We start from the raw sequence: 26,110 nt of genomic DNA, 5'->3' as shown, positions 1-26,110 counted from the left end.
GTGGGGAAAACCTGGGAGGCCGTAGCAGGACAGACTAGGACTATGGACTTGGAGGAGAGTCCAGACCTTTATTTCGGGACTGCTCTGGAATGCCAATCAACTCAGCCCCAAGCAGAACTGGTGCTGACCCAGCTAAGCGCAGCTGTGATACTGTGGTTGAGCTGAAGACAAGGGAAACTGAGGCAGGCTGCCTGCAGAGTGACTTCCGGCCAAGAGGGGACCAGTCACACCTCCTGGCCCAGCTCCCAGCAGGCACAGCTGGGTTTAGATCTTGGCCTGCCCTTGTACCAATCACGAGCCAGCTGTCAAAAGTCCACAGGGTTGGCTTCCAAATTCTGACCCTTTCTGGGAACGTCTGGGTTCTTTCTAGCCCCTTCCTGGGTCGAGATCTCAAGCTTTTGCCCGTTGTCAGAGAAGCTGGAACGTCGCTAATTTTCAGCTGCAGAGGGAGCGTCTCCCAGCAGCGAAAGGTTCTGGGAGCTGGTGCTTTAAGTGAAACACCCAATCCAACAAGCATTGCCAGTGCGTCACCTGCTTGGGAACAGCCCTTTGTGGCCAGATAGAGCCCCCCGGAGCCGCTCGCTGCATTGGGAACGGACGGGAACGAACTGAGCTGCTAGATTTGCGTCCCTCTTAAAGGCAGGCAGGCTGCCTCTCTCAGCGTGGCCTTTCCCCTGCCGGCCTGGCCCTGGAACCGCGTGTGTGAGCCATGCGGCGAGGCCCATGCCAGACCGTCACTGAACCGTTCCCTGTCCCTAGGGCCTGGAGGAGCCCGTTAAACCGCCCCCGAGGCCTGAGGTCACAAAGTTTGTCTTTTTATTAAACGGATGATAAGTTACAAAGAAGGAAAAAATAGAGAACTCTATGTACAGCATTTTCCACGTCTGGGGGGCCGGCGAGGGCACTGTGACGGGGGGGGGGGGGCGATGGGAGGGAGATGTTGACCACTGAGTGGAGGACAGGGTGGAGACAGCTCCTTGCATAGTGGGTGGGATCGCCCAGAGAGATGGAGGGGGGGCTGTTTGGCTTCAGTGGAGGGTGCTAATTGACCCAGCTGGAATCCGGCCCCTGGGCTCCTCTGCTGTCTGCTGCCGCTCCCCCGGATTCGGCCGTGGGGGCTCCAGGCCGTGGGGGACAGGGAAAGGTTTCACGGTGGGATCACGGTGGGAGCGAGGGCTCGGCCGCAGAGGAGGCTGGGTGAAGGCAGCGTGTCGCAAGGAACGGCCTCGCCGCGCAGTCGCTGGACCCATGTTCCCATTCCAGACTCAGGCAGCTTGTTAGCGCCTTGTAACCCCTTCTCTGGAGCCACTGGTGTCTCGGCGGGTGTGACACGTGGCCCAGGTGGATGCTTCATGATGCACCTGCTCCACTGTGGAGCATGGCTAGGAATGAAACAGCCCGGCCCTAACGCCTCCCCTGCTGGCCTGGCTTCCTTCTCCCACCCCCGGCTGCAGCACTAACCACGCCTCCGAGGGGGGAACTTCCCATCAGGTGAGCGTCCGTCAATCATGGAGCTTTCTGCAGGGTGGGGGGAGAGCCCTGGGGAGGGCAGAACATGGGAGCCTCCTCCAAGGAGCAAGCAGAGCCATTGACTGGAACCGGTGAGGGAAGGGGCAAAGCAGAGGACGCCTGGACTGGTTTCTCCATCCAGTCACGACTGACTCCAACAGCCTATGAGTCGGCAGGACAAAGGCGCCCACGCATCAGCTGTCAGGGCTGGGCATCTGCCCTGGGGAGAAGCCAGGGGAATTCCTGACGCCACGGTCGCTGCCCCCGAGCGGTACTTACTGAAGTAGGAAATAAGCCACAGGGCCAGCCCGTATGTTCCAGACTCACCAGAGGGGGGCTGCAGGGATGTCTCCCCTGCCCCGGCAGAGAAGAGAGCCAGGAGCGGTGATAGTTCGAGCCCTTCAGTGCCTTCTCGTGGCGGTGCCGAGACGCGGTTCTGCTGGAGGGCAGCCCTGGCCCGTCGCCTGCTTCCCTGGCTGCAGAAGGGAGGCTGGGGCTCAGGGCTGAGTTCCCAGCCTGGCACGGGTCCAGGAGCATGGAGATCATAAAAGCACCGATTTTCGGGCCGAGCGTAACGGCCGATTCCAGCGTCCTTTCCAGCAGCCCCGTCCGGCGGCAGCCTGGCAGCTAGAACCGGCCTCTAGCCTCGCTCTGCCCCCCAGCTCCCTGCAGCTCCGGTGCCCGCCGTGGGGCGCAGCTGTTGGGGAGTGGGCCCCCCACGGCCCGCCGCCCTCCCACCTCAGTAGGGGGAGAACTTCTGCCGCTCCGCTTTCTTGGCGCCGTTGGCCGTGGAGATCTTGGTCGTGTAGGCGGGGAGGCTGCCGTTGGGCCCCGCGGCCGAGCAGGGGGGCAGCGTCAGGAAGGGGATGGGCTTGAGGCCGATGAAGTTGGACAGGGAGATGGCGTAGGGGGCGCCCAGCAAGGCGGGAGGGGGGGCAGCGACCGCTGTCAGCGTGGGGGCCGGCGACGGATTGAGGGGCTGGGAGAAGGTCATGCTGAGGTCAACAGGGCTGGCGAGGGGGGGCGTCTGAGAGGTAGATTTGGCGGTCTCTAAACTGGAGGAACAAAGAGGGAGAGAGGCAGTGAGACGCACACACAGTGGGGCTGGAAAGCAGGGCGGGATAATGCCCTCGTGTATGTACCACTGACCCCCTGCAGTGGGGACTTGAACCCTTCACCTCTGGATCTAAAAGCCTGAGCTGGCAGCTAGCCTGAAAAGCCAGGCCCCTTCTTCAGAAGCCTGTGGCTGACTCCGACATGCCTGTACATGGGTTAGCCACTAGAGGGCGGGAGAGCACCGTGCAGGCTACTGCTGGGCTGCCCCTCATGTGGAGTGACACCGGTTTGACATCAGGAGTTAGTGAAACCGCTGCCAAAATGTGTTGATCCTCTTCATTTACGCGGATTAGAAAGGGATTTAAATAGACCAAAATAAACCGCTTTTATGCCACACAAAGGGCGTCCACACCGGGTTGACTAAACTGGTTTAATGAAACCAGTGCCAGCTCGTGTGCCCATCACTCCTAAAGGCTCCTGGACCGTTTACACCGCAGGGCTGGGTCCGCGCCAGAGGCTGTTTCTGAGCTCTCTCGCCGGGGCAGACGGGCGGGTAAAATCTGGCCAATCCCAGAGCTGGGATTTTCCAGGCGACCAGGCTCAGTTTCCTCCGAGACAGCAAGAACTGGGGCTGGTAAGAAATGTGCCATCCGCGTACTGAGCAGGGTGCCTGTGGTGCATCATGGGAGATGTAGTCTGCCCAGGGGGCCTGGCCTAGAGAGGACAACAGGAGCAGGAGGCATGCGAACTACAGCTCCCATGAGCCACCGCCAGGCAGGTCTGGCCCCAGCGCGCTGTCTCTTTGCAGTTTTGCAATGACCAGTAAACGTTGTGGGTGGAAACGGAAGACCAAAGCCAGCTGTTTCCCCGCCTGGTTCTTCAACAGCCTCCACATTTGCGGGGGGGGCGGGGGATCGCCCCTCTGAAAGGGGCGGGAGGGGGAGGGGATGAAAGGTGCCCGTCATGGTGCAGACGGTGGCACCGAGGTCCAAGCTGCAGGGCAAGGAGCGACCCAGCTGTCGGTTTCTGCAGCCCCCCGGCCGGGGGCTGGCCCTTACCAGGCTGTGATGAGGTACTGGGCCAGGGCGATGCTGACGGGCGTGCCCGTGATGGCCACGTGGCGCTCGCTGGCGCCCTCAGTCTGGTTCCCGATTTTGATGTGGGCACCGGACATCTGCCGGATCTCGCTGATCTTGCTGCCCTGGCGGCCGATGATGCAGCCAATCAGCTGGGGAGGAGCAGAGCGGAGTTAGTTGGGGGATGGGATGGGGGAGGGGAGCAGCCGTGCTGGGCACAGGGGGACTGGAGAGGGCCGGCCAGGCCCTGGCACGGCGGAGATCCCAGGTGTGCCCACCTGCCAACAGCAGGGAAAGGGGGGGGTTGCTTTCTTAGGCCAGCAGCTGTGCCCGCCTCCTCCCCCTTGCAGGGCAGTGCCCGTGTGGCCCCGCAGGGGTGCGCCCAAGGAGAGGCAGCGGTAGGGTCTCTCCCAAACCCTGGGAATTGGTGCTGCTCCCCAACGCCCCCGATTGCAGAACCGGCTTTCCCTGGCCTACCTGGCTCCCATCCCCCATGGCCACTGCCCCAGATGGTACCCGGGCAGGGGCAGACCTGGGAGTCCGGGAAGGCCCCTGCAGTTCCCCGGTCTCACTGCAGGGGCCGTGACGGGCCCTAGATGCTGCGCGTGGGGACGGTCGGGTTGGGGTGCAGACACAAGGCAGCGGGAACAGAGGCGACTCTGTGTCCGGCTGCGTGTGGGCGGCTGGAGAGCTGCCCGGGGCACCGGGGCCGGGAATGAGGCCGCGAGGGTGGACGTGGGGCGCTCCGGCACATTCCTCTCGGCTGGCGATGCTTCTGCCCGACCCCGACTGTGCCCTGCGGGCCCCTCCCCGAGAGCTGCACCCGGGGCTGGCCAGCGGCTGGGGTGGCCCTTTCGCTGCCGTGGCCCCTCCTGCCAGGGGCTCCGTGGTGGTGGCTGAACCCTCAGACGGGCTGGGGCGGGCAGGCCCTGGCGTCCAAAGCTGGGACGCTGCCCCTTGAAGTAGAGATTTGGCCTCCCATGTAAGTCAGGTGGGGGCTCTGCCTCAGGCCAGATCTCTGGCGGGATCCAGGATTCGCCTCCCCCCCCCCCACTCCAGTGCCAGGGGCCAGTGGCAGAACCCGCTCCTGAGGTTGGGGGGGTCTGTGTTTTGGGGCCTGGGCTTGGCCGGGACTGTTCCCCTCTACCTCTGGGGCAGGTGTCGCCTGGGGGGGACGGGAAGGGGCCTGGCCTGCCCCCCACCAGGCTGCCCGGTGCTCAAGGGCAACTTACGTCATTGGGCACCAGGAACTCCTGCGAGCTGCTCTGGGGGCTGGCGTCCAGGCCTGGCCGGAGAGGGAGGGAAAGGCAGCAAGGCTGGGGCTCTGGCAGCGATTGCCTGGCCCCCCACCCCACCCCACGCTGATCCTGCCCAAGGCCACCGGGCGGGGGGGGGGGAGGCAGCACGGCCGAAGATCCCAGACCCCCCCTCCTGGCTGCGCCCGGCGGAGAGGGCAGGTCTCCCAGCACCGGGCCCTGGAGGTGTTGCAGGGGAGGGTCCAGCCAGAGTTTCCCTGCTGGATTTGGGGCTCCCGGCTCACCCTCTCTCCACCCCTCTTCTAAGCTGTGGTCAGAGGCGGGGGCCACAGCCTGGGTCCTCCCCCCTCCCTGCCCTGGCCCCAGAGCTCCCCATGCTGGGGGAAGGGCCAGACTTTGCTTCCTGTCGTCTATTTGGTGCCGTGGGATCGGGCCCCTCTCCCTGCCTGGGCAGGTTCGCTGCAGCCCGCCGGGGATGGGGCTGAGGGCTGGTTTCCTTACCTGGGACCATGGAGGGGGCCTGGCCCAGAGAGGCGAAGGGGAGGGCATGTCCAGAGAGTTGCTGCAACTTGGTCACCTGGCCCAGGGGAGAAAAGGGGTGTGAAGGCAAGAGACGCAGTCCAGCCACGGGGTGGTGGGGGCAGAACCCCCTTAGCACGGGGGCTTTGTGGAGCGCCAGCAGCCCCCACCCTGGCCCGCCTCGTGTTCAGAGCGGCGTGCGGCTCCCCCAGCTGGCTCCACGGCGCCGGTGTGGGCGGGCCACAAGCCACAGCCACGGAGACATGTGCCCAGGGTGGCCGGGCCTGGCACAGCTGGCACCAGCCACCCCCTGGCTCCTGGCGGGGGCAGCGAGGACGGGCTGGATCCGGGAGGGGCTCCCTGCGTGTCTGCCGAGGGAGGGCGAGGGGGGAGGCCCGGACGTAGGGTCTCGACTTGGAAACGCCCCAGGGATCGGTCCCGGGACGGTGCTGGGGAATTTCCCCCTCCGGTTCCGGCGGCCCCCTTACCTGGCTGGCGGAGAGGAGTGCAGTGCCCAGCGAGAGGCAGGGGTGGTAGGGAATGGTGGCCCCTTTCGGAGGCGACTGAGGAGGGCAGAGCAGAGGAGAAATCAGCGTGTTTGGGGAGACCCACCCCCCGCGCCCGACGTAGCCTCACCCGGTGGGGAGGCCGGCCGCGGTCTGCCCCCAGGGGAGGCGAGAGGCTGGCTGGCTTGTGAGTGGCCTGGTGGGATGAGCCCCTAGGGTTCCACGGCCCCTAGGGCCACCTCGGCCCCGGGCATCCGGGGGGAACGGGGCAGAGAGAAGCCACAAAGCAGGGGGATGCGCCTTTTGAGGGAGCGCTCCACTGGGTGCCGAGCTGGCCCATCTCCCCCAGCCTTGGTGGGCAGGGCCTTAAAACCACCCCGACCGGCTTGGCTCTGAGCCAGCGCTGGCCTGGCAGACCGTAGGCAGGGGGCGCCGGGCCGGGTCCCCTGAGCCTGCGCCCTCCTCGGGGGGCAGAGGGGGGAGCAGCGAAGGAAGGGGCCCGAAGCGGGTACCTCCAGGATGACGGCGCAGATCTGCCGCACGCACTGGATGATGGCGCCGGGCACGCCCGAGACCGTGACCGCCCGCTCCGTGGAATTGGGCAGCAGGTCCCCTGCCACCTGCACCTGCGCACCCGTGGTCTGCAGGGAGACACACACCCTGGGCTGAGCGGCTCTCCCCAGTTCCCCCCCTTCCCCGGGACCTGCCAGGCCTGCCCCCCTCGGCACCCCCGCTGGCATCTGGAACGCAGCCAGCTGGCACGGCCACCGGAGACGCTGTCCGAACTGCACCTGCTCCGCTGCTGGGCCGTTCCTGGGCTCCCCCCAGCAGCCCAGCCGGGTTCCTTGGGGCTGAGGTGCCGGCAGGGTAAGTCCCTGTCTCCCGCAGTAGCACCCCGCCGGGGCTGGGCTGTCCCCCTGCCCTGTGAGCGGAGCCATCGGGAAATCACAGGCGCGTTTACCCCGTCTAGGGACTGGCGGGTGCCTGGGCTGCCCCACAAATGGGTCTGCCACAGCGCCAGCAGCAAGCGAGCGGGCCGGGAATTGAACCGGGACCGTGAGAGGCCGGACTAATCCACAAGGGACGGGCTACCCTGAAGAGAGTCCGGTCCTGGGAAGCTCGAACTAGTTACCTGGAGGGGCAGCCTCCTGCTGCTCCCCCTGCCTGCCCTCCTTTGGGCTTTCTCTTCAAAGGCCACGGCACGGGGGCTCCTCCCCAGACCCTGCTGCACTGGGGCAGGAGAACCAGGAAGTGAAACTGACCAGCCCTGCGACCCTCCCTCCAGAGGGGAACTGGGCAGGAAGGAAACAAGCAGCCCCGCGGGGAGAAGCAACCCGGGTTTGCAAGCGACCCCCCGGGGCCTCACCTCCCGGATCTCCTTGATTTTGGCACCAGCTTTGCCAATGAGAGATCCGCACTGGCTGGCCGGGATGACCAGCCGCAGCGTCACGGGCGGTTTGGACACAGCGCCTCCGTCGGTGGCTCCCGGCCCCAGGTCCTGGGGAGAGAGGAACGTCACTGGCATGGAGCCCCCCGCACCCGCCTGGGGCCCAAGGCCAGGGCATGGGGCTGCCCGCAGGGCCTGAGCCAGGGTGTCAGGATGGATGTGGATGAATATTGGCCCAGGCGAATGGCTGGCTCTGGACACATCGGTCCAGCACAATCACAGATCCCCGAGGGACCAAAATCGGGCCCCTCTGGAGAGCAGAGATGCTGCAGGCGGAGGAGGAGCTGTGGACTTGAACAGGAATTTGCTGCATCTCTTGGGAGGCCCACTGAACCTCCCCCCCCCACACGCACATCGCCCTCCATCCGCAGCAGGCTGGCACGGTGCAGGGTGAGTACAGGGGCAGGGGACCGTACCTCCTCCAGTTTGAAGGCGATCATGGAGACGGCTCTGAAGACGGCGTCTGTGGACCCCGTGATGGTGGTGATCCGCTCGGGACAGGAGCCCTCGGAGATGGTGATCCGGGCGCTGCTCTGCAAAAGCAAAGCGGAGCGCCGGGTGAGAACTCGTCCGACGGCTGCCCAGCCCGGCTCCGGCTCAGCCAGCCTCCCGTCTCTGGCGTCCTTGCTGGGGGCGAGGGGTGTGCCGTGGGCTGAACACAGTGACCCGGGTAAGGGCTGTCCCGTGAGCTCTGCGTTATCCTCCAGTCCTGCCTGTTACTCATGCAGCAGATCTTTGCAGGGCGCCGCTCAGGGACGTTTTCCTGGCGGCTTATTTCGAAGCCTTCAGCAAGTGTGTGGATTGGAGGCACCGGGCGGGGGGGGGGGGGGGGGAAGGGGTGTTAGTACAGCGCCTGACACATCCCGGCCCATGAGGCGCCGCAAGGGGGCCGGCGCGCCTGGCGTTGCCATGATACCAACAATGCGTTCATTGTAATAACGGGTGCCTATTGCAGACCGACGTGGGTTACTTTGCATTTGCGGAGCGATCAGGGTTGGCTAGCGGGGCCCGTGCCCGGCCCTCAGGCTCCCCAGTCGTGTCCAGTCCGAACCGAAGTAACTTGGTGCAAACCTTTGCTCCCCTCTTCCTGCTTTTCCCTCTCATTGATAAATCTAATCAACAGCACGGGTCTAGGAATGAACCAGGGAGCCCCCTGCAGCTAACGTCTTGTCCCGGGTGAGCTTTGGCCGGTTTCTCGCCTTCGGACTGTGCTAGGACGTCTCTCCCCCACCAAGCCCTGTTTGTTTCTGGGAGGGAGTGGTAGCGCAGGGGCTAGATAAGGCCTTTTTGCCCAGCTAGCCCCGCCCCACTTTGCCCAGCCAATGACAGGCCTGGAGGAAGGTTAAAAGGAAGGGGCCTAGCTCAGTAGGGGCTGAGTAGTGAGGGGACAGGAGCTGGTTCTGTTCAGTGTAGGACCTGAGCCAGAATCTGTCTACTGGGCCAGCTGCTGGGGCAGATAAGTTTCCAACCCCACATTTAGGGCAAATGAGGGGGAATCTCCTGGGGACCCTTGCAAGGAAGGGAAATTAGGACTCTTGGGACCATGCCCCAAATTTAAGGCTAGACCCAAATAAAAGGCCTGAGTTCCCAGGCCTGGGGCTACAGTGGCAAAGGGCTGCACCCTCCCCCCTGGCCCTCCCCCCCCCTGCTAAATTAGGGGCCTAACTACTAGGCCAGCCTGCTGCCAGGGAGACCTGGCCACAGTTTCCTTAAGAGCTTCTTTGGAGGACATTTAACAGTCCAAAGAGATCGGTGGTTCGCCTTTATCCACGTGACCTGCTCAAACACTCCTGGGAGATGCAAGAGTGGTAAGTACCGCCCGTGTGGCATGATCCCGTGAGTGCTGTACAATTGCATTTTCTCCGCTGTGCCTGGCTCCAAAGCAAAGCTCCCTGCTTCAGGATCCCCAGCAGGATCTTTACCTGTTCATTAATCAACTAGTTTGATTGGCGGGGGGGCGCTTGCTAACCTGCTGCACCTGTCCCTTTGAAATGTACAAGAGCCGTGCTCCTCCTGCACTGGTTCCTGCTCCCCCCCGCTCCCCCTTACTGCCTCTGTCTGATAGAGGCAGCAAGTGGGGGGAGCGACTAGTCAAGTGATTACTCGACTATCCAATAACCTTATCGGGTAGTCGACGTATTGATTACATCCCTACTCTGGAACAGTCGACTTGAACTAAAAACAGGCCTATTTTTGCTAGCCACTCAGCATCTTCTTCCTCAGATCCCATCTGAGCCGTCTGGGCCTCGCTGCTCTTTTCGGTATCCGTCCAACCCGGCACCGATTCTTCACACGCCTCGGTCTCTGCTGGAGCCTTATCGGTCTCGCCAGAAGAGAGTCGGGCCTGGGAAGGCATTTCCTCACCCTCCTTTGGGATGCGAAGAAATGGCTTCGCTTCTCTGCGTCGTCTTATCCTTCGTTGCTCCCTTTGAGCCCGGCGGTCCAGCCACCCACCTGGGGCTTTTTTGCCGGCATCCTTCTTCTGAGACTTCAGACTTTTCTGGTTATTTGTTGCTAAGCTTGTGGCTCTTTGCTCTTCCCTCTGAGTTCCTTTCTTTTAATCTTCCTAACTTGGCAAGGCACCCCAGGGCCAGCATAGGTCAAGGTGTTGCAGGTCAGCTACTAGTGGAGAATTTGGTGATGTGGAGTCTGGGTATCCATTAAATGCAATTTGCTTTATTTACACCAGTCCTGGAACGGGGTGGTCAGAAAGCATGCAGGGAAATCCCTCCTTCCTAGAATTTCATCCCCACTCCCATGCTTGGTTCCCAGGGAGCAACTCTGGAGACAATTCTCAAGGCAGTCAGAGCCCCCGACCGAGAACAGACTCTTTTGCCGCTCGTCCAGTGTCCTCTCTCCCAAAGTTGCCTGCACACACCGCCGTTCAAACCCCCAAACTGGCAGAGCGCCAGCGAGTCTCCCACAACTCAAAACTTGCTCGCGCGTGGAGGCGGAGAACTTGGCTGGCTCTGCACAATGGCGCCACCTGGTGGCACATTCCTTAACAATACACTTGAAGCTCCACCCCTCACTTCCCCAGAGTCACCGGGGCAGGATGCTCTGGGGCTGGGCAGCAGGCTCCTGTGTGAGGTGGGTGGGTGGAGGGGAAAGCACCTTCCAGTCCCCCGTCTAGCTGATTAACCTGGGCTAAGGCCCCGTGGGGCTGGCCAGGTGTATGGGCCAGTGTGGGGTGGGGATTGCATGAGGAGGAGGGAGCGTGGGAGGCGCCGCCCTCCCCCACCACTGACCTGTTCCCGTATCCTCTTCACGGTCTCGCCTTTCTGCGGGAAGAAGAGGGAGGCCGTTAGACTCCTGCGGGGGCCCCGAGGAGCCGGCCGGGCTGTGGGGAGCGCCTGCCTCTTACCTTACCAATGATGCTGCCCACCTCCTGCGGAGACACAAAGAGACGGGAGCAGCCCCGTGAGGCGATGATGCTGCGCACAGAGAACCGGCCCGAGGGGGGGGTCGTCATGCTCGGGCATCTGCCCTGCGAGGGTTGAGCAGCTGGGGACTCGAGCCGGAGGGGTTCCGCTGCTGCTCCCTGGCTCTGGTCCTGGGCTCTTCCCAGTAGGTGCCGAATCCCGGCACTGGCCAGGCAAATTGCCCCTCCCCCACAATTGCCCCAGGCTCCATCTGCCTCCTCCAGTCCCCCACCCATCACCGTGAGTCCCCATTTCCACCCCAACCCTGCCTCCATCCCTCTGTTCCCCCTTCCCCCGCCTCTCGCTCTGACCTCCCCACTCAAGGCCCGGTTTGGCCTGCGGCTTGCAGAGCAAAGGGCTAGTCCCGCACCCAGCTGTCCCTCGGCACAGCACAGGCGCTGGCTGGCCGGGAGGCTGCGGCAAACAATACTCGTACCTTTGGCGCTGTTGCGCCGCTGCTGTGAGCACGGCTGCAAAACACAAGCCCTGCCCTAGAGAAACGGCGAGCGTTTGGCCGTGTGGGGGGTCTGTGCGCGCCCATTGGTTTGGCTTTCCTCACATTTAAGGGCTTCGGGGAAAGGGGTGGGTGAGGCCAAACTCTGAGCCCCCCCCCCTTCCAGCACAATGAACTCTGGGGGAGCTCAAACGCCTCCCACTTAGCCAGTCCCTTAAGAGGGGCTTTGCCAGGCCCAGTAGCTGTGAGGCAGCAGGCAGGGCTGTCTGGGTTGGGAGGGCAAAGGACGTGTAGACATGGTGGTTCTCTCAAAAGAGCCGTAAAAGGGCTAGAGAACATGGGCTGGGGGGGGAGGCTGAAAGAATTGGGCTTGTTCCATTTGGAAAAGAGAAGACTGAGAGGGGACATGAGAGCGATTTTCTAGTCTCTAAAAAGGTGTCCCAAGGAGGAGGGGGAGAAACTGTTCTCCTTGGCCTCTGAGGATAGAACAAGAAGCAAGGGGCTTAAACTGCAGCAAGGGAGGTTTAGGTTGGACATTAGGGAAAACTTCCTGTCCAAGTGGTTCCACACTGGAATAAATTGCCCGGGGGGTTGTGGAATCTCCATCCCTGGAGAGACTTAAGAGCAGGTTGGACAGACGCCTGTCAGGGATGGGCTAGACCAGTGTTGCTTAAACTGTGTTCCATGGTACACCAGTGTGCCGAGGGGAGAACAGAATTCAAAATGGCCACCCTTAAAGGGACAGGAGACCTTTTTTCTTTTTTTTTCTCCCTCGCTCATTAACTTCCTCCATTCCTTTTTTTCTCAATAACGTTCACCCTTTTGTTTTGTTTTTTGTTTTGCTTAACAAAAAATCCCTGGTGTTCCTCATAAAAAAACAATTGTTTGGTGTTCCTCGGTCTTAAGAAACACTGATCTAGACGGTGCTTGGTCCTGCCATGAGGGCAGGGGACCGGACTCGATGACCTCTCGAGGTCCCTGCCAGTTTTAGTGTTTTGTGGTTCTGTGTTTCTAGGATCCATACAGACGGGCAGGGGGCGGGGAGGGGGGCAGAAACTCCTAAAAGGGGCTTTAAAATGGATTACAAATTAAAAAGTCAAGGCATGCTATGGAGAAAATACTCTTTTTTTTTTTTTTTAAAGTCATCAAAAGACTTTGACAGCAGCACTTTAATTCAGCTGGGTTTTTTCGTCTAACCCTGCAGACCTCTGTCTGTCTGAGCTGAATCGTTGAGGTCGGCAGATCCTTGTGGTCCAGGTTAGATTTGGGGGCACGTGTAATGACCTCACGTTACACAGCCACGTGCAAAAAGAGCATTTTCCCCTCTTAATAGTTGCCAGGGGACTCTTTGCCCTGCCTCGAGTTCAGCTTTTATCCCCCCCAGTCTGCGCACACGGACCCCTTGTGGGACTGAGCCACGGGGCCCCTGCGGCTTCGCTACGAAACGTGATCCCGGCCCGAGGCTCCGGCAAACCTCTCTCTGCTCTGCTGTCACGGGGTCAGGGGTTCGTTCTTGTTCAGTGGGATTAGCGTGGGGGAGCACAATGAACCGTGGGCGCTGCACAGGTGTCTGGCTGTGTAAGCCCAACGCAGACCCCATTCGCCCAGGGGTCCCAGCCGGAAGGAGCCCTCTGCGGCACAGTGTTGCTTTCCCGGGGGTCCCAGCCGGAGGGGCTCACTTACCTTCCCGTGCATGAGCATCCGCAGGGTGAGAGTGATGTTGAGCTCTGGCTCCTCCGGGCCGGCGTCTGAGCCGCTCAGCCTGTCGGGCGACTCCATGGGGTGGGAATGCATGAACCTGGCAAACCAGCTCCGGGGGCTAGGAGGTGTCTGAGCAGCCGAATCTGCAGAGAGGGAGAGCAGGGGGCCTTAGAGGCGTCTGCAAGCCCCGCGTGGACCTGGGCCACGCTTGCTGGTGCTACGGCCGCCACCCTGCTCTCCCCGGGGCTCGCGGCCCGTGCTGCAGCAGAGTTCTTCTCCCGGAGCTCCCTGCCTGGCTGTAGGCCGCGGGCTGGGACGGAGCATGCGGGCAAACGTGGCAGCTTGGCAGCACCGAACCCAGGCACAGGCCTGGGCGTGGGAGGCGGTGTCACCGAGCCGGGCACTGGCAGGCTCCAACAAGGATGGCAGGGGTGGTCTGCCCAGCGCCGCCTCCGCCATGTTTGGGAAACCCGGCCCTAAGGGCGCCGCCGCCTCCTCCGACCCTCCCAGCGAGCCCCTCTTCTCCTCCACCGCCGTTTTTTCGCAGGTTGGACATTAGGAAAAACTTCCTAACAGGAGTGTGGGGAGCCAGACACGAGGAGTCGTTCTTCCGCTCTGCGCTGATCAGGCCTCAGCTGGAGGATTGTGTCCAGTTCTGGGCACCACAGGTCAGGCAAAAGGTGGAGAAATTGGAGAGGGTCCAGAGAAGAGCAACGAGAACGATGAAAGGTCTAGAGAACAGGAGCGAAGGCTGAAGGAATTGGGCTTGTTTCGTTTAGAAAAGAGAAGATTGAGAGGGGCCATGATAGCCGTTTTCAGGTATCTAAAAGGGTGTCCCAAGGAGGAGGGAGACAAATTGCTCTCCTCGGCCTCTGAGGACAGAACATGGAGCAATGGGCTTAAATTGCAGCGAGGGAGGTTTAGGTTGGACATTAGGAAAAAGTTCCTAACTGTCAGGGGGGTTCCACGCTGGAGTACATTGCCTGGGGAGGTTGTGGAATCCCCATCTCTGGAGATATTTCAGGGCAGGTTGGACAGACACCTGTCGGGGATGGTCTACTCTGGACAGTGCTTGGTCCTGGCATGAGGACCGTGGGCACCAGGGCTGGCAGCCCAGCCCCTCCCCAGCACTACGCGTGGTCAGTGGGGCAGGTGGAAGAGCCCCTCCCCAATTTCCCACACACTGCACCCCCCTTGATTTCCCACACACTGCACGCTCCCCTCCCCAATTTCCCACACACTGCACCCCCCCCTTGATTTCCCACACACTGCATCCCCCCTCCCCAATTTCCCACACACTGCATCCCCCCGGATTTCCTGCACACTACACCTGGATTTCCCGCACACTACATTTCCTCTCCCCCCGCCCCAGATTTCCCACACACTGCAGCCCCCCCTTGATTTCCCGCACACTGCAAACCCCTGGATTTCCTGTACACTACATCTAGATTTGCTGCACACTGCACCCCCCGGATTTCCCACACACTGCATCTAGCTTTCCCACACACTGCACCCCCTGGATTTGCTGCACACCCCCGGATTTCCTGCACACTGCATCTAAATTTCCCACACACTGCGCGCGCGCACACACGGATTTCCTGCACACGGCACCTTGCACCCTGGAGCCAAAGCGAGCACAGCGGCTGTTTAGTAACAACCTTGGCTAATGCAGGGTGGTATCCTGCCAGGAGGGTCACATTTTTCCATCCTTTCTGCAGCTGCCTCACCCGTGCTGTCAGCCCAGCTGAGGGGCCAGGGACTGGTGATCAGAACCTCCCGGGAGAGCGTACGCCTGGGCATTTGTCCCCCACCCCAAAACACTCTGCTCCGAGCTAAAGCAAGTGCCTGCATCGCAAGCACACGCCGAGGGACTCGCCGCCTACGGCACCCGCCAGCCACATGCCCCCTCTGATCACGGGCTTTCAGGGGGGCTGACCCCCAAACCCGCCCCCATGTTCTGCACCTCTGTCTCTTGGGCCCATGCTAGGCAGCTGCCACGCTCAGCCCAGCCTCCCTGCAGCCAGCTGACCCACTTCACAGTGCGGCGTTCGACGTAGCGTGGCACGGCGAGGAACCGGGGGCAGGTTGCAGCTGGCGCGCTCTGTGTCTGCCATCTGAGCAGGGCAGCCCACCCGCCGGGGGCCTGGCAGCAGTGTAATTACTGGACATGCTCCTTAGTTGCTTCTGGCGCTGTAGGGCAGCGAGGGGTGACCAAGGCCAGTGAGTGGGCCACACGAGTGGCCATCCTTCCTCACCAAGGGCCATGAGGCTGTTGTCACCGTGGCTGTCTCCTGGCACAGGGTAGTTTTGCTAAGGGCGCTTGTGTGCCTACAATGTGCAGGCGGTGCTGATCAATCAGCGAAAACTGACATGGACGGAAACCAGCTGAATCCGTTCACCCTGCACCGGGCCACCCGTCAACAAAATGCCTCGCGGGCCCCACAGGGCGCCCCGATGGGCCATGCTGCCCCCCACAGCTGTCGAGGAAGTTTTCATTGAGGGCAAACCACCTGACGGGCCACTCACAGACACTTGTGAGAGCTCAGCCAATCAGAGCACGGGGGAGGGGTTAGGGTATAAATAAGGAGACCGCCCTCTTGGGGAGATGTTTGCTGGGCGGCGTCAGGACCAGTGTGGATGCAGGTGAGTGCGATCCAGCTTTTCCGAGGGTTGCCCTCCATTCAGATGTGCTTTGATCAGGGCGGTGTTTACGGACCCGGCAGGTGGGGCGGGGCACTGTCACCCAGAGAGGCCGCCACGTCTGGGGCCCTCTCTGCAGCAATCCACTGATTGCTTGCCACGGAGCTTCTGTCCGCACTCAGCCGACCACGGGCAGATCTGAGGCCATGGGGAGTTTGTACGGTCTTCCCTCGCGGGCTGGGCTTGGGGGGCGCGAGCAGCGAGCGAGCCTGTCGGAGCTACGGGGTGTGGTTATGTTACATGCTGATGCTGGCCCACACGCCACGTGGCATAGGGCAGGTTTGGTTCACCAGCCCCTAAGGACCAGTCCGCTGTAGCTGGGCTAGCTGCAGACACCCCAGCCTGGTTGCTGGCAGGGTTTGAAAGGGCTGAGCTGCTGTGGGTCTCCCCAGGCTCTGGAGTCCAGGGGATGCACACCATGTCAGATGGTCGCTCTGCAAAGCCTGAGAACCCCTCTGGGACAGGCCGGGGGGCAATGGGTTTCTAGGGGGTACTGCCATAGAGCAGTATAGCTGCTATGAGCCAAAGCGTGTGAGAAACGCTAGCAGCTTTCCTGCCTAGCACCTTGAATTGCAAGGCCGTTCTTAGCATCTTATGACCTACGAGGAGAGGCTGAGGGAGTTGGGTCTGTTTAGTCTGCAGAAGAGAAGAGTGAGGGGGGATTTGAGAGCAGCCTTCAACTTCCTGAAGGGAGGTTCCAAAGAGGCTGGAGAGAGGCTGTTCTCAGTAGTGGCGGATGGCAGAACAAGGAGCAATGGTCTCAAGTTGCGGTGGGAGAGGTCCAGGTTGGATATTAGGAAAAACTATTTCCCTAGGAGGGTGGGGAAGCCCTGGGATGGGTTCCCTAGGGAGGGGGTGGAATCTCCATCCCTAGAGGTTTTTAAGTCCCAGCTTGACAAAGCCCTGGCTGGGTTGATTGAGTTGGGGTTGGTCCTGCCTTGGGCAGGGGGCCGGACGTCTCTGCCAGCCCTAGGAGTCTGTGATCTTGCGGTAACTTAGCATTGCCTGGCGTTCCGGGGCGAGTGTGACAGGCATTCCGCGTTTGGTTCCTAAGAAGCTGCGTTTGCAGCCTGTTGCTCCCAAGATTGGGAAGGGGCAGGGTGGATGAGGTCACGTCTTTTCTTGGACCTGCCGCTGCGGGCGAGAGAGAGCAGCTTTTGTGCTTGCGAAGGGCTCTGTGCGGACACAGAGCGCCGGTCTGACGGGGAGCTCCAAGTCCTCGAAACTTCGTCTCTTTCACAAACAGAAATGGGCCCGATTGAACAGCAATGAATCCTTGCCTCTGCTCGGCCCCACAGGCTGCCTGTGGTGTCGCTCTGGCGCTCCAGGGTGGGAAAAGTCGGTTTGCCGCTGTTCTGGGCTGTCCCAGGCTGCTGGGCCCAATACCTGGCCCTAATCCAGCGCCCGGTATCCAATGAAGGCTGCAGCCTTGGCTAGCTTGGTGTCAGCCCCAGAGCCTGCACCCCTGGCGCTCCGGGGCACTGCCCGAGACAAGTGGCCAGATATCCCTGCCAACAGGTGGGCAATGCTGCCCACCCCTGAAAGAGTGAAGTGAGCCGTGCCCAGACGCCGAGGTGATGGGCACAATGGGCGTGCCTGCCGTAGAATGCCTCTGGGGCTAAGACGAGGCCCGCACACGAGCAAGGCCCTGCCCTGTGACATGACCTTGCAGGTCACTGGGCCAGAGCCATCTGGCTAGTCTGCAGATGGGGCTCGGGAGCATGGGCCTGTCTTGGGACTGATGGAGGGAGGCACTGGAGGCCAAGACCTGGGGTGTGGGCGGGGTTTGGCATGGTGGGCGTGGCTTCTTAATGGTTAGGTCTTGTGGGTGGGTGGGGCTTAGAATGTTGGCCTGTCTTGAATGGTGGGTTTTAACTTGCGGCCATATGACTATGGGTGGGGCTTGGAGTTGTGGGTGGGGCATAGTTAAAGCACCTCCCACGTTTCCTCCCCTGCTACCCACTGAGAGGGGCTCGCTGGCCCGTGGCCTTTTGGCCTGTTGTGTTTTGCTTTGCCTTTGCCTGTGACAGATCTGTGCTTGTAGCCAGCTCCCCTTCGGCTCTGCTCTCCCGTCTGGGGAGCACCATCCCCCCGCGGGCCCGTGGCCCGGCTTCCATGGGCATTTGTCTGTCTCCCGCGGGGAAGCCTGCACTGCCCTCTGTGCAACCTTTCCGAAGCCCCCCCTTCCCTGGCGCTCGGCTCCGCGGCTGCCAGGGATCTGTGGCTCCTGCCAAGCGCAGGCGAAGCATCCCGGGAATGCAAACCTCCACGCGTGGCCGGGCCCGCTGCGCTGAACTGCCCTGAGGCTGCTGCCCGGAGAGGGGGTGGGAGTGGTGCAGGGGCCGCGGGGAGGGGGTAACATCCAGGGCCTAATCGTCTTAAGCCCCCGGATTCTCTTCTGGGAACCCTAAAGCAAAGCAGGCACAAAATGCTCGTTCACGGCAACAGCTGTCGAGCCAGACACAATCGAGCCGCCCCTCTGATCTCAGCCAGCAACTGTCCCATCAGAACCCCAGGGAGGGGGGCTGATCTGGACGCGAGGGCGGGAGAGGGGGCTGGGTCCCTTGCATGCAGCTGGGATCAGGTGCGGGTTGGGGAGGGTCTCTCCTTCAGCCCCCTTCCTTGGCAGCGCTCCGGGGCTGGAGTCGGGGGCTGCGCTGACGTGGAGGGGGCGCGGTGGGTGTTTTCCGGCCGAGAGCCTAGCCCCCGGGGCAGCGGGTCGGGACAGCAGGCAGCCCGGGGTTGGCTGGGGCAGCCCTTCCAGCCTCCCAGGGCTCCCCGAGGCTCGCAGACGGGTGGGTAGGAGACCTCTGGCCCTGCAGGAAGTGAGGGGCTGGGGGGATTGGTAGGTGCTGCTCTGGTCTGTCAATTTCACTGTCCCACTAGCCCGGCCTGGGTGGCTCGGTGTTACTTCCCCCTTGGCCCTTCTTGTCCTGGCTAAATTCCCATTTGTACCCAGCCGGATTTCTCCCTTGCCCTGGGGGCCCTGACCCCCAAGCCCAGAACCACGTGGGGGGAGGTTGATTCCTTGGCTCCCTTGCTCCTAGGTCAGGCTTTGGGGGACTGAGCAGACGGGTGCCCTTGTGCTACCTGGGGCCAGGATCTGTCCTGGAATCCCCTAGGTCCCCTCAGCCACAGCCCTGGCCTCCACGCTCCGAGAGCAGAAAGGCGCCCGCCGGAGCTGGGCTGTGCGCCGGGAGACGAGGCAGGCAGGGCCGTGGCTGTACCGGGTGTGGGCTGCTCTGGAAGGGGGAAGGAGCCCATGTCCCCCCCCAGGCTGAGGGGCAGTGTTAATGGAAAGGCAGAGAAGGCTCAGCCACGCTTGGGGGGTCCACACCTGTGAGAACAAAGGGGGCAGAACCTGGGGCTGCCCTGGCCACACCCCTTCCTGCCCCCCCTTTGCAATAGCCCCGGACAGCCTTAGCCACCCTCCCCCCCGCGGGTGCTGGAGCCGGCCTTGCTCCGCAGCTGGGCAGGCGCCTCCCCAGGAAGCAGCTTTGCACCCGCGCCGCTGTGAAGTCCTCAGAAACCAGTGGGGAGATTCCCAGCCCTGGGACCCCCCCATGGGTCCTGTCCGGAGCCTGGAGGGGGTTCCCTGCCCTCTGCAGAGCCGATGGCCCATGGAACCCCCCAGGTGAGAGACAATCGCCCGCCTCCAGAACCTCACGCCTGTTACCCCTTGAGAGCTGGGGGAGCGGGACCCTGTTCGGAGCCCCCCCCCCCCCGTAGGGCTCCATCCGGGGCAGGCCGGCGAGATCGGGGAGTCCCATTGCTCTGAGTCTTTGCCGGGGAGGGAGGGGGGTCCTGCCTGCTGGGGCTGGGGATTTCGGCAGAGCCTGTCGGGGGCTGGGCCTCCGTCCTAGCCCAGCTCTCTGGGGGCACGTGGGTTCCCCTGAAGTCAGCAGAGCAACCCTGGGAGCATCTGGTGCCTGACCACTGAAGGGCCCCCCACCCCAGCCATGACCCAGGACAGTGGCCTTTTGCAGAGGCCTTCCCTGCCTCCTAGCCGGGAGGGGGGAGGCGTGCAGGGTGCTCTGGAGAGGGGGGCTGGCTCCCCGCTGGCAGCAGAGATGCTGCCGCTTGCGGGCGGCCCGGCCCCTGGGAAAGGAACGAGCAGCTGGTGGTACGAGGGAGCAGGTCGTGAGATGAAAGGGATCAGCAGCCCATGCATCTTTCCTGCCAGAGCCACGGGTGGGCCGCGGCCTGCGGATCAAAGCCGGGGGGGGTACAGCCGGGGGCCGCGGGGAGGGGCGTGTGGTCCGGCCGGAGAGACGCGCCCTGGCTCGCAGGCCCCAAAGCCCTGGGGGGCTGGCCCTGCCGCAGGGACAGGAACCGAGCGGGCCTCGAGGCAGGCCCGGCTTCACAGCAAGGGAGCCTCCGCTGCCCCGAGGAGCAGGATGGGGGCCTGCTGGCGCCGTGGCCCTGTCGCAAGAGGGGGACTGGACGCAGACCTGGGCAGTGCTTGGACACCCAGACAACCGCCTCTGACCCTGAGCTCGGGGGCACATCCGTGCCTACCAAGACTGGCCTTGCATCCCCCACAGACATGGCATATTGACCAAGACATGGGCTGCAGCAGCAGGGCTGCCCGGGGCGAAGGGCATCTGCAGGGGCAGGCCTCTGTCCCCGTGGCAAGGAAGGAGGGGTAGGCAGAGGGGTCAGGTGACTGGATTTGCAACTGACGCACTGCGCAGTGAAGGACAAGGCTCTGTGCCTCAGTTTCCCCCTGTAATACCAGCATTATGGAAAGAAAGGCCGGCACAGTGGTTCGGCACTAGCTTGCGACTTAGGAGACCTGGGTTTAGTTCCCTGCTCTGTGTGGCCTCCGGGAAGTCACCCAGCTCACTCGTGCCTCAGTTTCCCCTCCCGTGAGGTGGGGTTGATTGCACTTCGCTGCCCTACGACAGCTGACTGCATCCAAGTGTAGCCCTGCCCTTAGGGGAGTTAATTTTGTGAGTGTTTGGCTGAGTACCCCAGCTGGGTTGTTTTGTTTCTACTGGTGGTGCACGTTGGCACATGTCTCAGTGCACATAAAAAAATGATTCCGCACATGGCTGGAAAAATGAGAGGGAACCTTGCCTGGCGCCGCAGCGCCTGGAGCCCAGTGTCTGCAATACGGTGCTAGCCTTGTCCGTTAGGACAGCTCCGTTAGCAAGGCATGGAAGGGCAGAGGGGAGCAAGACGCTCCTGGCTTCCTATTGGCACCAGAAGGGCTGAGAGGTTCCCCTGCGTTCCCCCCCCCCTCTTGTTTGGCTTGTTTTCCCTGCTCGGCTCCCATCTGCCTCTGCTTCCATGGATGCCCTGGTACCTCAAAAATATCCCTTAGCACCCCAGCCTAGCTCCGCCCGGCCTGACCCGGAGCCAGCTGAGCCCAACACGTTCTTCCCACCGGGGGGCGGGGTCCAGAGGAACCACTCTGTGTCCGTGCTGGACCATTCTGTCATTTGATTGGGTGCTCGCTCTGCCCCTCCTAAGTCAACCCCTCCCCTTTTAGCTGGGCCCTGGCCGCCAGGCTGGGCGCAGCGTTTGGGGTAGCAGGGAATGAGCATGAGCTGCCTTCCCCGGCAAAGCGCATTACAGTCCTCGTGGCTTCCCCTTGGGCAGGGTCCCAATCGCTCCCATGTTCCAGATGGGGAAACTGAGGCACCAACAGACACACGCCACTGTGTCAGAGTCAAGATTAGCAGTCAGCCAGCGGCCCCTGGATCCTTACAGCCTTGAACTGACGTGGGCTAAGCAGCGGCCCCATGGTTGCTTCACGGGGTCAGGCCAGCTGCTGGCCACCAGCCTACGGGGCTGCCTTAGGACCGGCAGCAGCTCTGCATTGTGCCCCCAGGCGCTGAGTTCTAACCTTACCGTTGTCCCCAGGAAGCAGCCACTGGGCAAGTCGCTGGCTGCGGCGGGCCCAGCTGGCTATGTCTCTCCGGGAGGGGGGTGTCCCTAGCGGCCTCCCTAAGCCCCCCGGTCTCCGGCACACACAGGGGAAGCCAGCCAAAGTTTTGGGGGCAGCGTCCTTGTTAGCCTGCCCCCCAGCATGGGGCCCAGGACGCTTCCTGCCTGCTCCTCGCCCAGTGTGTGTGGGGCGGGGGCGTCACTCGCAGGCTGGGCCGCCACCCCCTTGTGACCCGGACAAGGCAGGCTGGAGGGTAGGAGGGTTTCCAAGGACGAGGGGGCAAATGTCAGAGGCCAGAGGGCAATTAGAGGCCCTGCGGTGGCACAATCCCTGTGGAGAGGGGGCAGATCCCTCGCAGCTACCGTGCAGCCCCACTGGAACACAGGAGGTCTGGGGAGCATCCCCACTGCCGGGGAAGGTGCCCCCTGGCGCTGGGAGGGGGTGTGGCCAGCAAGCCCCCGACGGGAGCTGACGGGTTATCCCCTGGGAGATGCCCTGTTGTGGGACGTGCCCCTTGGAAAGTTCTGCCCCCATGTTACGAGCTGGGATTTGGGTCTGCCCTGCCGGCCAAGGCACCTCCCCTGTGGGCTCAGACTGGCTGGCCCGGTGCCCGCTGCTGTGCCCGTCATTGTGATGCCGTGTGAGTAATGCCCAGGGCTGGCAGCTGGGTGCCCGTGGCGCGTGGGCGGCGGAGGGGGGCGGAGGCTGGCGCTGCACTGGGAGGGTGAAAGCAATCCCCCGGGGCGGGGGGCAGGGGCCGTGTGGGGGCGTCCCACAGGAGGCCGGGCTGGGCCATCCGTGGGATGAGTTGGACGGTCTCAGCGCGGACGCCCCCAGATCTGCGTCCTCGTTACTCCATGGGGCTCCCGGGGGCAGCAGAGCTGGGGGGAGCCCTGGCCCAGAGGGTGGCAGAGTTGGAGGCACAGGCTGGTGGGGACTAGACCAGGCAGGACTGAGGCACCGGCTGAGCTGGGGCGCCGGGGCCAGACCTGGCATGTGGCTGCGGGGCCAGGAGTGAGCCTGGGGCCCGGGGAACAGGCCTGGGAGAGGAGCAGCGGAGTGGGGCTGGGGAGCCCGGGCAGAGCTGTGCACGTGGGAAACTTTCCGAATGCCCGGCACGCTGGGGCTGCGGCAGCCACTGAAATAACCCCCGCAACGGGCACGGATCTGTGCTGCGAGACCCCGCCGCCCCCGGGAGCTGGGACCCGCCCCTCGGCCGGGGGCTGGCCCCCCAGCACCGTCCAGGCTTCCTGGCCCATGGGATCGCTCGGCTCCAGCTGACGGGCAGGGAGGTAACTGGGAAGGCAGCTCCCCTCTCCGGAGCACCTCGCCAGGGAAACACATGGCTCCGGGAGGGGGGGAACTTTAGCTCGTTCGCCCCTCGAATCCCCGTGTCGCCGAGCAGCCTGGGCCAGGGCCGGGGCGTTGCGCCCTGCACAGGACGTGCAAAGCCATCGCTTTGCGTCCCCCTGGAGCAGGTGCTGGGGCCAGCACGGCCTCCCCTCGCGCCCAGCTCCGTCCAGACTTCGCCCCCTGCCCCGGCAGCCTGGCTGGACTCGGTCCCAGCCCGCAGCCTGCCTCTGCCACGGGGTCCACCCGGCACCCCCTCTCCCCAGCACCCCCAGCCTCTCCTACCGTCTCAGTGTGTCCCGGGGCCGCCGGCGCCTCTTAGTCCCACATTGTCACCCGCAGAGGCGCTTGCAACAACTGGGAGTGACATCAGCCAAGAACAATGAACCGCTTGACAGGCGAGGCCCAGGCCAAAGCCTGGGGAATATGCCCCCCCCGGCCGGCCGGCTTCTACCCCTCCCCCCCGCATCCAATTACAGCGGATAAAGGAGCCACTAAAAGGAACAATGCACACTGGGTAAGGCCATCTGCCAAGGACAGGGACATTCCACCCCCGGCCCCCTCCGCTGGCACATGCTCGCCCTTTGTAGCTGCATTCCTTCCCGGTAACCGCCCGGCCTCAAGGACACCGCCGGCGGCCAGGCCTGGGGCCCTGGCACACGCCTCTGCTCCCCCTCGCTGCCCGGCCTGCAGCCAGCATCGGGCCCGGGCCAACCCAGGGGAGGGGAACACGACGGCTGAGGCCGCTGGGTTGGGCCCTGCACCGCGCCGGCCGGGAGGTGCCGTGTCTGGCCTGGGGGGCCAGGCTGGCTGCTCATGGCTAAGCCGGCACCCGCAGCCCAGCGGCTGCTCCCCGTGGAGGGAGAGGCACCGCTGGAACCGGGAGGCCGTGGGATTCCCAGCAGCCTCCGGGCCCAGCTCCATAAAGAGTTGATGGGCGTGAGGCACCTTTGGCGCTTGGCTGTGGTGCGGCACGGCTGGTGCAGACCCGGCTCCCCCAGAGGCTGAGCCCATCGCGGCTCCGGCCAGCAGCTGCTCCCAGGCCACTGCGCGGCTCTGCTGCCGGTTCTGGTTTCAGGATCCTCTCGCTGGGCGGTAGGGCAGGGCTTGCCCGGTTGGCTGGGGCTTTCGGCCTCTCCCGGTGCTGCCTTTCCAACGCCCCCCCCCATGCCGGGGTCCCGGCCAGCAGGGTGTGGTGGGACACGGTCCCCGGCACGACAAGCCCGTCCTGCGGAGGGGTGGCAGCCGGGGCGTTGGTGGCCGGTGTTCCTGGCGAGGGGCGGCTGGGGGCGAAGGAGCATGGATGCTCCCTTCCGCCTGGGGCAGCGCGGTGACAAGGATGGTGCAGCAGACGGGGCAGGGCCAGGACACAGGGCTCCAATGGGGATGCCACCTGGATTCCCACCAGCTGAAGAGCTGGCCCAGTGGGTTTGGCCCTCGCTTAGGTGGGGTGGTTTGGAACGCAATCGGCCTGGATTTGGCACAGCTCCCGGTGACACCTGGCTGCTCGCGCTGGGTCCTCGCTGGCTGTGATCGCTGCTGGCGCCGCTCATGATCACTGCTGGCAGGATTGTAAGTTTCAAAGGCGGTTTGGCCACGGCCCGATCAGGGCCTCTGGATCGAAAAACCTGAGCCCCCCCACCTGAGCTAAAGGAATGGGGGGGGGAGCTGCCCTTGACTTTAAGGGGCCCAGGCTTTTACCCCCTTAGTGACGGTCTCCGAGCTGTGCCCGCAGCCTCGACACAGGCCAGGGTGGAGTCTCTCAGCGCTAGCCCTGGGTGTGACATGCATGGAGACCTCTCCAGGCCTGGGCTCTCCATCCTTCCCTGCAGGACACCTTCCCGGCTGGCTGGCCCTGGGGGCCCCCCGGGGATGTCTGGGCAGCAGCCTGGCTTCCCGGGGCCCAAGGAGACCGGCTGTGTTGGAGCTGTGACGCAGGCATGTCTCAGCCACACCCCTCAGTCTGCCGCTGCTTGGTTGGCAGCTTCTCCTCTTGCGAGCGCCTCTGGGGTGGAGCAGCACGTTCAGCTCCAGGATCTCCCAGCGGCCCCTGGGTCCCAGCCATGGCTTAGCCGTCTCACTGCACAGGCACCAGCCTCCTTCCCTGGCAGCAGCCCTTAGCCAGCACGACTGCCCCCCGGCTGTGTCATGGGCTGCCCGGGAAGGAGAGCCAGCCTGGCACAGACCGGGCAGCCCTGGGCGAGGGGTTTCCTGCCCCAGCCGATGACCTGCTGGCATCCTGGCTGTGGGTGCGCATCTGAGCAGGAGATGGGCTGGTCTGTGCAGCCCCCCTGCTCTGATCCCCGCTGGAGGTCTCTGGGCTACTTGCTGGGTGCCGGATGGGGCCCTGCCAGCCGGGCCACACAGCTGAAGAGCGCCTTCTCTTCTCCCCTAGTGCCGGCCGGGCAGCACGGCCCGCTGGCAACCCCAGCGCAGGGGCCCCCTTGCTCTGGGGAGCACCCCCTAGTGGCCGGACAATGCATTTCGTCTCCGTGGTCCACACCACAGCCAGCGAGACAGCTGTGGGCACCCTCCCCTGCCAGAGGCCCACGGCCTCCCGGTTCCCATCTCTCCATGGCCCCGGCACAGCCACCGCCCAGAGTCACAAAGTTCATGGCATCCCCCCATCCCAGGGCCTGAGAGGCAGCACCCGTGGCCACGAGGACGGGCTGAGCTGGGAGCAAATCCCCCCGCTGGCCCTAATGCTGGGCTTGATCCTCTTAGCGCGTCTCTGCCTCAGCCATTCAGGGTGCCGGCGGGCCGCCGAGCCCGCCTCCGTCTGGCGGGGCTGAGCGCTAAGGAGCCAGGCCAGCTGGCTCTGGAGCAGCCCTGTGGCTGGCAGCTTTAGCCTGGCCCATCTGTTCGGCTCGGCCACGCACGGCGTAATCCCCGGCTGGTTAAAAGAAGCTGTTTGCATGGTGACGGGGTGAAGGAGACCAACTGGCTCCATCGTCCCGGCCCTGAGGGGGAAGCAGGCCTGTCGGAGCAGGGCTGATGCCCCTCAGGGGGCGCTATTGTGGCTGGCAGCCACTAGCCACGCCCCTTCCTAGAGCCTGGAAGTCAAAGCCCGGCTCCTTATCCCCAGGCCCATGGTCTACGCCCTAGACAATGCTGGGAACAGAACTCTGGACATCCAGGCCCTTGCTGCAACCATGTGACCTGCTGCCTCTAGAATAATCAAACGGCCCCGCACCCCTCCCGCAGCTGACCCGGAGGCCTGT

General features: G+C 63.4%; 1 protein-coding gene across 2 annotated transcripts; it reads right to left on the bottom strand.

Moving 5' to 3' along the window:
• Positions 1–26,110, bottom strand: PCBP4 (poly(rC) binding protein 4). Of its 2 annotated transcripts, XM_075939482.2 has the most exons (12): positions 23,175–26,110; positions 12,929–13,089; positions 10,734–10,757; positions 10,618–10,650; positions 7,786–7,902; positions 7,289–7,420; positions 6,435–6,563; positions 5,905–5,979; positions 5,399–5,474; positions 4,874–4,926; positions 3,624–3,793; positions 2–2,564 (listed from the first exon to the last, which is right to left on the bottom strand). In XM_075939482.2, exons 2-12 carry the CDS (start codon positions 13,037–13,039, stop codon positions 2,249–2,251), a joined length of 1,236 nt encoding a protein of 411 aa, XP_075795597.2. In that variant the 5' UTR covers positions 13,040–13,089; positions 23,175–26,110; the 3' UTR covers positions 2–2,248. The 2 variants fall into 2 exon arrangements, with proteins under 2 accessions (XP_075795598.2, XP_075795597.2); XM_075939483.2 differs by lacking the exon at positions 10,734–10,757 and having other exon boundaries at positions 1–2,564.

This window comes from Pelodiscus sinensis, chromosome 11, assembly GCF_052426305.1.
Source record: "Pelodiscus sinensis isolate ZL-2025 chromosome 11, ASM5242630v1, whole genome shotgun sequence".
Lineage (NCBI taxonomy): Eukaryota > Metazoa > Chordata > Testudines > Trionychidae > Pelodiscus > Pelodiscus sinensis.
This window is presented reverse-complemented; position numbering and strand designations above follow the sequence as displayed.